Source organism: Gambusia affinis, linkage group LG18, assembly GCF_019740435.1.
Source record: "Gambusia affinis linkage group LG18, SWU_Gaff_1.0, whole genome shotgun sequence".
Classification (NCBI taxonomy): domain Eukaryota; kingdom Metazoa; phylum Chordata; class Actinopteri; order Cyprinodontiformes; family Poeciliidae; genus Gambusia; species Gambusia affinis.
In genome coordinates, this window is record NC_057885.1 from 6,153,725 (window position 1) to 6,166,028 (window position 12,304).

General features: G+C 39.0%; 1 protein-coding gene across 1 annotated transcript; it reads right to left on the reverse strand.

The window, feature by feature from the left end:
* Positions 1-1,904: 1,904 nt before the first annotated feature.
* On the reverse strand, positions 1,905-12,197 carry LOC122820771 (E3 ubiquitin-protein ligase TRIM21-like). The gene is made up of 14 exons (XM_044098363.1): positions 11,863-12,197; positions 9,612-9,652; positions 9,298-9,537; positions 8,248-8,429; positions 7,954-8,136; positions 7,796-7,877; positions 7,637-7,725; positions 7,135-7,224; positions 6,273-6,368; positions 6,083-6,186; positions 5,508-5,616; positions 5,246-5,390; positions 4,619-4,645; positions 1,905-3,906 (listed from the first exon to the last, which is right to left on the reverse strand). Exons 3-14 carry the CDS (start codon positions 9,506-9,508, stop codon positions 3,371-3,373), a joined length of 1,854 nt encoding a protein of 617 aa, XP_043954298.1. The 5' UTR covers positions 9,509-9,537; positions 9,612-9,652; positions 11,863-12,197; the 3' UTR covers positions 1,905-3,370.
* Between the last annotated feature and the right edge of the window lie 107 nt (positions 12,198-12,304).

Below are 12,304 nucleotides of genomic sequence, written 5' to 3' on the forward strand. Positions count from 1 at the left end.
AACATCAGTGCCTAATTATCAACAGTGACATAAATGTCATTGCCAGTTAAAGACAGAGATTATTGGTAACTAATGACACCAACGTGGGAAGAACCTGATATGGATCTAAAGGTTCACCTATTGATATCGTAGTTGGTTCAGGTTTGCTTGATAAAGTTTTTCCATCAATAAATAAAAATCACATGAAAAGTAAATTTTTTTTGGACTATGTTTGTGATTTCTGTTCAGATCAATTCAAGCTTTATTGACAGGCTTAAATTCATTTACACACAGATTAAAACACATCATGGAAATCATAATGTCCCCTCAGAGATTTATATTTATAATTGTAAAATTCTGAAAAATCTGAAATTGCATCAATTCAAACATCATCAATTATGCTTTTTCTCTGAATGACTTGTTGCATGAACATACATTTTCTTTTCTACTTTTTACACCACTGATGCTTTTTGTTAGTAAAACAATATGTCCTTGGAATTCATGCGACATAATTGAATAGTGTTAGCCTTTCTTACGGTGCACATGGTGCTTTCTGCTATAACGTAAGGCCTTCGCAAGGTTTTTCTACGTATAGCCTACTATATCTTGTGAAATATCTGCAGTGTTACATATTTTTCTTTAGGACAGAAAAGCACCATGGACCTATGATATACAGTGAACCTTCGCTATAACTATTGCGGTTCACCTTTAAAGGCCTCGCTGCTTCGCTGAGTTTTGGCGCAGTTTTGTTTTTGGGGTTTTTTCACAGTGCATTGTGTTCTGCGTCCTGATTGGCTAGACAGTCTTCGCGCTTCTTCTCTACCTGTGTGCCAGTAACATTACGGTATTTAGATATACGTAATACAGCTTGGCAAATATTTTTGCCCAGAAGAAAAAAGAGCGACAACAACTACTGCTAACTCTGTTCTTCTCTCAAAAAACCACACCTGCACCACAGGCTTCAGGAGAAAAAGCCACTAGAGAGCGGAGTGAGGCCGCGGCGTCACAGTCAGAGCAACAGTGAAATACATGAGTCATAATTTGTCCTACTGTACTTCGTATTGATGATTAAAATGATTATTTTACTGTAGATATTTGTAAGAAAGAATTAAAAAAATACTTAGGCCTGGAAACAGTTTTTATGCTTTGGTTTCAGTGTAGAGTATTTAATTATGCTGTATAAAATAAAGGTAACTACTTCACGGATTTTGCCTACCACGGGTTCTTTTCGGTACCTGTAAACAGTAAACAGAAGCTTTCCGTTAGTAGGAAAGAAAAAAAACCGGCCTCCAAATTATTTGGACTCTTTCTGAGTTATTATGGCGCAGCTTTGATTGTGTCTCTTTTGTGTTGGTTTTCTGAATGGTGTAGGATTGTTTTCATGTGCAGTTTCATCTCAGCCTTACACAGACAGGCATAAACATGCAGTGTCATCCATTTCCTGGTCACCCTTGTCCCTAATGGGGTCAGGAGGGTTGCTGGTTCCTCTCCAGCTATGTTCCAGGCGAGAGGCGGGGTTCACCCTGGACAGGTCGCCAGTCTGTCGCAGGGCAACACAGAGACATACAGGACAAACAACCATTCACACACACACTCACACCTAGGGAGAATTTAGAGAAACCAATTAACCTGACAGTCATGTTTTTGGACTGTGGGAGGAAGCCGGAGAACCCGGAGAGAACCCACCATGCACAGGGAGAACATGCAAACTCCATGCAGAAAGAAACCGGACCGGGAATCGAACCCAGGACCTTCTTGCTGCAAGGCAACAGCTCTATTACAAAATTAATGTGCTTAATTCACAGATTATTCTGCGCTCTCAGTTTAAAACATGGGTTGTTTGTCAGTTCTTTGTTGTTTTTTTAGCGTGTGTGTCTTGTTTTTTTGTGATTTATATTTATTAGACCCAAATAATAGTCAATGAAAGTTTCACTAAACAGATTTATTACATTATTTATTTAAGTAATGAAAAATATTGTCCAAAATATACCTTCCTTTTTATTGTAACAATTTTACAGTTGAAGAAAAACTTTTTTTTTTTTTTTTTTTTTAGCTCAGTTTGCATTTCTTTGAACAATGACGTTTCATTTCCACTTCCACCATCACATCTGATCGACAGAAAGCAAAAAAAACCCAACACGTTATCAACGAATGGGTGACCAAAATTGTACAGAGGAAAAACAAGGAAAAAGTGAATTGGGTTATATTCTGCAACATAGGCAATCAAAAAAAAGTAACAAAACAGAACATTTTTAATTGACTCCAAAATAAAACAGTGCAGTTATATTATGTTTTCCCTTTTTATCTACATCACAATCACATTCCACAACCCAGAATAGGATTACAAGAAGAAATTCCCAATTACAATACTCATCTTTAAAGAAAAATATACAGATTAAGACATTCTTATGTTGATATTGTTTCAAGTATTCCAGTTAAGATGTTGCATGTTTTTTTTAAGTTGCTGTTTAAATGTTTTTGACAATAGTGAAGCGCCAGTATTAATAAAAAAAAAAAAAGTTTGTTAAAATAAGTAGCCAGTGGTGCCTCTCATAGTTGTGTTTCTTTATGCAAAATGCCTTTTTGCTGTTCTGCTTTTTCTAAAGTTAGAGTATAACAGGGGAATATTGGCTGGCTAATTACCTTAGCTCTCTGCTTAGGCCTGCAGCTGGGTGTTTTATTTTTGGACAATGTTTCCAACTTTAACTTTTAAAAGATGCTACTTTACCTTCCACACCTTGACTATAACTCTTTTTCATAACTGGACATATTTGAATCCGGAAAAACGGGTCTTGATTGTATCTTGTGAATGAGAGAAATGTTTAGTAGCCTTCTATTAGTTGTGTATGTTGTTCAGTTGGTGCTTTAAGCAACCAGAGAAAACGTTAAGTCAGTCTGACACTTTCAAAGGAAACCGATCGAACATTTTTGCCTTATGTTAAGAGTTGCATAAGGGGAAATGTTGCCTAGTTGCCAGTAATCGGCCTTCACCTAGTCTTTCTTGAACCTTGTTTGCCACATTTGGGGTTTGAAAATTGTTCCAGCTGTTAGGTCAGTAGTTAAGCTCTTGTAGCCGTTTCCTGACGTATAAAGATCAACGCTTGTCTGCCTTACATGAATTGCATGTTTCAAATTTTGAAGAATGTCTGAGCCACTGAGCTTAGCATGATTCTTACCTGGTGAAACAGAATGCCATGGATGTTTATTTGAAAAAATCGACATATAGATCAACTTAAAAAAATAAAGAATACAATATATTAAGATACATTGGTTCAATTTATTGCCTACAAATTGTTACCACACGTGTGACACCAGTGATTATTACATGGTATTTTTTCCAAAGGTTTTTATGGTGAGAATATCCTACAACTCCAGATAATGACATCTGCTTTTATACAGCAGATATAATCAGTGGATCAACATTTTTATCATTCATTTTTGGGTGCGGACTGAAATAAGGGAAAATGTCGTCATTGAACAGACACTCGGTGAACGAGAAAATGTGCGACTTGTTCGTCACGTCGTAAAACGACACGACGGCTTCCTCATAGTCGACGAACACTCCGACTTTTTGGGGTTTCTCGTTCAACGGGAGGCTTGTGGGGGGTACCGTCAGGGCTGCGTACTTCCTGCCTTCAAAATGCACGGCCACCCAGTAACCGTTGTCCGTGTTGACCTTGAGCACCCCCTTGCGGTTTGCGCTCCGCCGTGCCACACCCAGATCCCAACCGCTTTTGTTTTTCACCTCTACTTCCCAGTATGACCTGCCGCGGTTCAGGCGATTGATCCCGAGGACGCTGCCGAACGTGTCGAACCTCTCCGGACTGTCAGGAGCTTTCGGCTTCTCTCCTCCGTCTCTCACTCTCTTCCCGTCGTTGGACAGGACGAGGCACTGGTGGGCCGTGGCTGAGTCCAGCTTTACGTCCGCTGTGGTCAGACAGAAAACAGCGGAAGAGGTAAGGGTTTGACAAGACTCACGATGTGGTTAAGAACCAAAATAAGACAAGGACAGGAGAAGCATGATGAACAGCATGTAAAGGTAAAATGTGGTCAATAAACAACAAGATTGGCAACAAGAAGAATAATGGGCACAGACTGAGAAATAACAGAATTATTTATGCTTAGTACTTGAATGCTTTACAGTTGAGCCAATTAGCTCAATGCACCAGAGACGTGAAGGGAATATGACTGAGAAACTGATTGGGTCTGAGTAACAGATACAGAACGAAGAAAACACAATGAGGCCTGAATTTGGTTTTCACTTTTCTCTGATTTTCTCTCCACCAAAGGGCTGTGGTTAATCACATGTAACTTATGATATGGCCATTAAATCTCCACTCTGTGTCAGGTTGCCTTACATAATCCTTTTTTTTTCTGTGTATGCTTCTGAACAAGTAGCACAGTGCAAAGTTAGCACGTGAGAAAAACGTGATTTAGCATTTTTCTAATTGTAATACTGTAATACAGCAGCATGTTGAGTCATTGATAGATGGTTGATATCAACATGGCTAAAGTTAGTTCTTTAGCATTAGCCTCTGCTACATCCCATATTAGCATAGGATGTTAGTGGAGCTAACAAAAGCACATTATCGAAGCAGCATATGTTACAATTTACATATAGTTTTTTGGGTATACACACCTGCAAAGGTTGCAATCCTTTTGAGCTCTGTGGAAAAAGAACAGAATGTGGGTAAAACACAGATCCTTAGTAAAGAAAATTATATTTTGGGTTTATTCACAGCAGCTCTGTTTAGTGAGCTATAATCGAACTCCCGTTGTTTGCCTAGACAGTCCTGTTTGTTTAGAGAGCTGTAAATGTTTAATCAAACTCTGATGCTAACCAATAAAACAAAGTCTGATGTGGTTCCAGTACAAATGTGAATGCTAAGCGGACTATAGCACAAGGCATCCTAGTTACAGCCAAATGAAATGCAGCAGTATGGCCCCGGTGGTTTTTTCCAAACGACAAAAGAGAAATCCTACAACGGCTAAAATCTATTCCATTTTGTTTGCGTTTCCTGAAAAAGAAAATTGTGCTCAGTGTCTTTTTCAGAGGTTTTCATATAATTTCCTTCAGTACTTCTTGGTGCAGCGCCACCACAGGCGAGGAGGTAACAGGTTTTTCAAAGGGTTTGATACAATTCAGTGTGAAAGAGAACCGCACCAGTTGGAAACGTAAGAAATGCTGTTTTTACACCTGATACTCTGGTAGACTTGCTTAGACGGACGACCAAAATTGCGTCATTTGTGAAAAACAAAGATTTACCGAGGGAAGAGAGGTTTTCCAGATGCCCCTGGATGTCTTTCATCATGGTTGTTGTTGTTGCTTTCAGGGTACCAAAGGAGAAGGAAGTGTCAACTTTTAGATTTTTAATCTCTTTGGAGTCATCCAGGTTTGAAAGTGGAACCGCCTGTGTGTTTCAAAGGAAGGAGCAAAGAAGGACAAGAGTTATAGAAACTGAAACTCTTTTATTGTTTTGCTAAAATAATACTAAAAGAAAGGCAGTGAAGGCAGAGAGACTCCTTACCTGCAAGTCTTGGCTTCTGTCCAGTTCATCGATGGAGTCTCTGAATCTATCAATTTCTCCTTGCAGCTTCTGCAGGAGATTCTGTTCATCCCTTTTTACCTTTCGTCTCCTAAGAGCAGAACACACAAGGCTTTTAGTTTGAGCAGAACATAGTGTGCTCCATCAACTCAATAAAATTGGTCTGCTGTCATCTCCAGTATGCACAACGTTTGATCAAATCCCCATTAAGTTTGTTTGTATGCATTTCAGTGGCAAAGGAAGATACAATGGCTTAGGAAAATAAAGCTCCAGCATCGATGCACATGTTGTTAGATATGTCCATGCACTCGTCTCAATGGGAAACTTTGAAAAGCCTCTCTAAGGATGTTTTAAAACCAATGGTTCCCAAAGTGTGGGGCGCGCCCCCTAGATAGGGCGCAGTGCGATTGCAGGGGGGGCGCAGGAAGCAGTATGGATGAATAAAGAAATTAAAAAAAACAGTTACACAAAAGTATTTTATTGTAATCCATAGGGGGGCCCAGAAAACCTTTGGAAACCACTGGTTGAAAACTGTTACTGAGATAAACATGGCGAACCTCTTCTCGATTGGCTCCAGAGCTTTCTTCCGAGCATCTTCCACAACTTTCATCACCTCTGAGAAGACACTGTAGATCTGCAGCCATTCAGCATCCAAACTACCCTGAAAACAGGGATGGGGATTAACACTGGGTACAGCTGAGAAAATCCAAAATCATGTCCAACACGGCAGCAGCGTCTGCAGCCTACCTTGCAGCTTTTCACAGCTGATCTGACTTCAGTCATCTTCTTCTCTCGGATGTGAATTTTCTGCTGCAACAGAACCTTCATCTTGTCTTGCTGCGCCTTGAAAGAAGGTGAAAGTAGATGTAGAAATTTCTTAAGGGGTTATGATGATAGAAACGGGGGGGATTCACAAAGCAGAGCAAATTACTTTACTACGTGAACTGGGTTTGCTCCTGCTTTACAAAGCAGTTTGCACTGAACACACACAAGTGGGAAATTTCCTGCAGTCAAAATAACTGCCAATTGTGGCCAAAATAAGTACAAATATTCCCAAATATTCATCTACAATTTGCATGCTGAATATGAATTCCAGCTTTTAATGAAAATTTACAGTTTTAGGAAAACCATATTCTGGCCCCTCTGGTTACCGTGGACACGTTGTCTTATTTAGAGGGACTTGATGCGTCTCATTGAGAGCTGATCTTACTGTGACCAAAATTGTTTTAAAATTCCAACTAAGTAAAGTCTGGCAACTGGAGCTTGGGCCATTTTTTTACACCATTAGTCCACTGACTTGCATGTGTCATTGAGGTACATCCCATTCACTAAAGTCAGTTTTGCAGCATAACTTATTTTATCACTCGGTGATAAACAGAAGTATTACGCTGACAACATGCTGCTACAAAGGCTTAGGAAACGGGAACAAAGGAGTGAATTTCCAAAGTTAAACCACTGGCCACTATTAAAACAACAACATAAAGGAAGGTAACCATGACAACCAGTTACCCACCAATATCTTGTTAGGCTAACAAATCACATCAAAATGTTTTCAAAAACTTGTGATAATTCAGGTCTGGTCATAGATAGCATATTAAAAATGTTCTACCTGCAGCAGCCTTTCAGCCTCTCTTTCTTTCTTCTTTTCACTAACAGCATCCTTATGTGGGTTTGTCACAATCTGCAAGTCTTCATCAGCCTATAAAAGGGTTGTTATTAATAAAAATAATCAGTATAATAACTTTAACATTATTTTTCAATGTGTGGATCACTTGGGCTTTTAAACTTAAAGCTTAATCACTCTCATTTGGGTCAATGTGTGTTATAGTCATGTTAAAAATAAAACCAAAACAGCACCATCTAGTGGTGGTAATATGACGTAGATTTTGGGTCATTCTGTGTTATGACCCAACATAAGGGCCATTACCTCAGGTTATTTCATGGTTAAAAGGCATCGTGTCAAAGAAACAGCTTTAAGATTTAAATGTAAATGCATTCTTTTGTTTTGATGGGTTTTTTTTTTGGTCAATATATTTTAGGAGTAGTACACCACATTCAGAACCAATGAGACTTCAAACAATACTCTTAACTTCATAAGAACGTTACCGTACCATAAGAATAACAGTAGAGAAGTCAAGCCCTCTGCGGGCGTTGTCCGAGGATAGAGAACCACGACGGGACGGTTGTGGAGTCTGAAAAACTACAGAGGGCAAACCTTACTCACACTAAATGTCGCTACACATATTAAATGTGTTGTTTATAAAACTTACGCGAGGAGTCGGACTCGGTTAGCAGGACCCGTGACGGTGGAGTGCTCACCAGATCTGTTGACGGGGATGATGCATCTCTCTGCTGGAAAAAAGTATTCAGGATACATTGTTCAGGACACAGTTTCATCCACAAAACTCAAACTGAAAACTTGTCGTACCTCGGAACCAAATGAATTTGCGGTAGTATTCAAGGTTGGAACCATTTGCTGAGAATTTTTTCCATCTGGTGACATGTTATGATCGTGCCAGTCCTCCATACTTCGTTGGTTCATGGCCTGTGTTAGTGTTTGAGTCAGCCCATAACTCAGTTGAGTGGGGAAGTTTGGAGACATGAACAGTTTCTGTCAGAGAGAAGTAAAAGATGCTTTGGCTTCTTAACTCACATTTACCAGTCAGTGATTGGTAGAACTCAATTTACATGTTTGTGTATCAATATCTGGAATTAGCTCTACCTCCTCCTTTACTGGAGTGTTCACATTTGACCAGTTGTTCATTTGATTAGGTTGCTCCAAAATGTTGCTCCGGAAGTTCTGGATACTCTCTGGGACCCTTACATCTTTTGGCGTGGGTCCCATCATCCCCTGATGAGTTCCCAGGTCATGGAAAGCTTCCAGGTTCCCAAATTTTGAAGGTTCTTATTGAGACACAGCAAAAAAAAAAAACAACAAACCATAATTTATTTTAATCAACAAATAATTAGTCGACCAGATCCTTTCAGAAACAGACTTTTAGAAGATGCAGCAGAGAATTATTTGGTGATTAGTTGACAACAGAGAAAATTTGTAAACATCAAGAGTTATTGTAAGCATCCATGATAGGACAACCTAAACGTCTGATGCGTTACAGGAAGTTATGGAAACAGTTTGTCCACCATTTTCTGCTAGCAAGCTAAAAATACTGACTGTTGTGCATTGACATGATAACTGGGTGAAAACTATGAGCTGGTAAGTTTCTCTAGGATTAAACACTTTAGGATCACAGTGATATGATGGGTTATTTTTATCTTGACACATGTTCAACATGTTGGCACTTTAGCCATTGGGGTTTTCTTGACACCCTCGCATGATTTTTCTTTAAACTTTAGAGGGCTGAGTTAGGTCGTTGCGTTGCCAAGCGACATAATGGTCAGACGAGGTACAAAATGACGGTTGCTAAAGTATTAGCAACAGAAAACAACTAAATAAGATGACTCTGAAATAGTAATTTGATTTAAACACCTAAGTAAAGGTTTTGTCTTTAATTATTCCCACTTAAAATGTGAAATACCAAAATCATAAAAAAAAAAAAACTGGACTGAATTTTTCTATGCTAAACATACCGCCTTTGGTTTTTGCCAAACATAAAGTGAGAAAATACATTTTTGAATAAATGCATCTTGGCTACAACTAAACCCACAAACACTCACTCCAGGAATCAAGCTGAGGCAGACAAAATGATCATTGCCTATTTAAAATAATAATAGATAATTAAACAGCTAAACAATTAATGTGTGACACACTTACCAAACCTGAAAGGAGTCTTTAAAATATCCAAAGAGAGGTCAAATGAACTGATTATTCTTGGTTGGTTGTAACTTCGGGGAAAGAAAGCTAACTGGTTGCTCTCTGGGATGTGCATTCCTTTGGGTGTGCATCCCTTCTTCCCCTGGTGAGTTCTCAGGCCCTGGTAAGTGGTAACTTTGGACCAACCGCAGTGGCAAACCTGGAGACTCATGTCAGACAGGGTGGGATCTGAGATCCAGCCTGAGGGAAACACAGGAACAACATCAGCTCTTTTCAGTCACTCGTGAGACCAGCTGCTCTGAACCATTATTTACCTTCTCTGTTTTGCCCTTTGATCAAGTCTCTCCTGAAGTTCCTGTTAAAGTGGAATCAGTAAATGCATCATTAAACAGAATTTTCTATAAAAATAGAAATGATCTGTGAGAGAACTTAATTATTTCATGGAACATTTAATTATTTAATTGCATATTTTATAATTCCAAAACATTTAACTATTTATTGATGTATTTAATAATTTTATAATGCACTTCACTAATTAATGGGAGATTTACACATATGTATTTTATGGTATATTTATGTAATTTTGCTACCTCTCACCCTCCATACTCCAGAGTTGAGTTTACTATATAAAAACGTGGAAGTGTGTGATTTGTCTCCCTCTAGTGGTACTGATTGAGTTGCACAGCTCAAAACTTGTTGCAGATAGTATTCATTTAAACACAAACTGTAAGAATAAAAAAAACTACTTTAAAGAGCTACTGATAAAAACAAAGTGTAAGAAGACTAAACCTTATTAGGATCATTGAGGTGAATTAGAAAGTAACATCAGACAAATCTGTTTCCCTTTGAAATTTGCTTATCAAATGTAAATGTTTATTTACATTTAGAAATAAAATTTTGCATCCAAGCTGAAATTCTTTGTATGCCGGGTAACCCAGATTACAACTTTACAAAACATTTTGAAGGAGCACATGTAGAATGTTTTCTCATGGCCAATATTTGAGCTTGCACAATGAACTGGATCATCGTTACGAAAAGACAAACCGCTTACAGCTGCTTCATGTTTGTCAAGGGACTGGACCACACAAGTGTTTGCATATCTAGGCAAATAAATAGGCCAACCAACTGCTGGATACGTTTCAATAAATATTCCGGCTCTGACCAGATGAGGGCGCTGTGTTTGGATGTTTTCATTTCATGTGGGCTGTGACTGGCGGCCCATTTCCTTCAAAAGTCGTCGTGATACAGTTTGTTATTGAACAGTAGCAGGGGGATGCATGCATATGCACGCCAGACTTTTCATATTTTAGTGCATGAAATGTATTGAAAGTGATGTACCACTTTCCTTGCACGGAAAGTTCTGCAAAATTATAACTTGAGGGAATAAAACATACGTTAAATCAGTGGTTCCCAAAGTGTGGGGCGCGCCCCCTATGGGGGGCGCCGTGCCATTGAAGAGAGGGGGGGGGGGGGGGGCGCAGGAAGCGGTATGGATGAAAGAAAATAATAATAATAAAAAAAAACAGTTACACAAAATGCTTTACTGTAAAGATGGTTTGTAGTGAGTTTTGTTGCAACCTGAAGTGTGAAATAAACTTCAGTGGAGTTTGAAAACAAAATATGTGTGTATAGGTTTACATCTGGTTGAACGATGTGTGTGACCAGTGGATTTTTTTATCTTTATTTTTTGGGGGGAATTTTCTTGTAATCCATAAAATGGGGGGCCCAGAACATCTTTGGGAACCACTGCGTTAAGTAAACAGAGACTCAATAGCCGAAACGCACCTGTAGGTTCTGATTTTATTTTGGTCAAGACAGATGAACGAGTTCTGAAATATGTTTTATGTAGTGTAAAATTTAGCTGATCAGCAAATCAGATGATTTGTGAGAACGGACTCACACAAACTCCTAAAAAAAAGTTATTCACAGTTTGTTCCCTGGAAAAATGCGCTTTTTAACTGATTTCTGTGTATAAAATAATGTTCATTGTCTTTAGGGGGGCGCGTGGTTAAAACAAATGTCCATCACGTCTCGTCCTAATACCACAATGTTTAAATTATAACTCATTTTCTCTTCTATTTGTTGTTTTTAAAGCGCTAAATGTTAAATGTTAACACGAAGCACATAAACACTCCCTGACCGGACTTTGAAACGGCCACAGAGAGATTTATTGTTTCTGCTCTCTGCATCTGATTTGTTTAAGTCGGAAAGCAGAAACTGTGCGACTGACGTTTCCCAACCTGCAGACACGCCTCATGCGCTAAATTGGAGTTTTGTTTTCCACCTAAGCACAGACGCGTTTTACCCCGCTTTTTTTTTTACAGTCATATTTCTTTTCTCCCCCCTGATAACATGAGAACACCACTGACACTTTCCCTTTGCTATTACGCAGGATGTTATCATCATTTAAATACTTGCCATTATTTGTTGTTGTCGATATTTTTACTCTTCGCTGCCTGTAAATCAATCTTACAGTTCAACAAGCGTAATGCTAAACGACTAACTTACATTTTGTTCACTCTGACAGACTTTCAGTGAAAGTCAATTGAAAGCGCAGACACTCACCTGACGCTGCTTCACGTCGCTGCGCCTCCGTCTGATCTGATGCTCATTCCTCCTGTCTCTGCCTCTCCTCCCCTGATTTGACTGCTGAAACCTTTCGGTTTCATTTCAGCCAACAGAAAGCAGGAAGTATCAGAAAGGGAGTGAGCAGCATCTGTTGTTTTTACAAGGCTGTCGGGATTTTAAGAGTTTTATCCGCCAGACTGAATGCATTCCAATACTTTTGCTAAAAATGTGGCGCTGGTATTGTAGGGGGGAAAAGGGCTGTCAATCGATTAAAAAATGTAAGTAGATTAATCACATCCTAGCGCAGTGTTTAATCACGATTAATCACTAAGTTTCAACCATAAACATGCAAGCACGTTTCTGAGAAAAAAAAATAAGGAAATGTTTTATCTCAAACCAAACATTGTCGGAAAGACTGTACTGTACTGTAGTTGGGAAG

What these genes read in the sequence shown, in the direction of transcription:
- LOC122820771 (XM_044098363.1), bottom strand. Translation starts at nt 9,508, where the DNA reads ATGAGTCTCCAGGTTTGCCACTGCGGTTGGTCCAAAGTTACCACTTAC. An exon ending in AACCGAGTCCGACTCCTCGC is followed by an intron (nt 7,726 to 7,795) that starts GTAAGTTTTATA and finishes TGCCCTCTGTAG; the next exon opens with TTTTTCAGACTCCACAACCG. An exon ending in CAGCTGTGAAAAGCTGCAAG is followed by an intron (nt 6,187 to 6,272) that starts GTAGGCTGCAGA and finishes CCCTGTTTTCAG; the next exon opens with GGTAGTTTGGATGCTGAATG.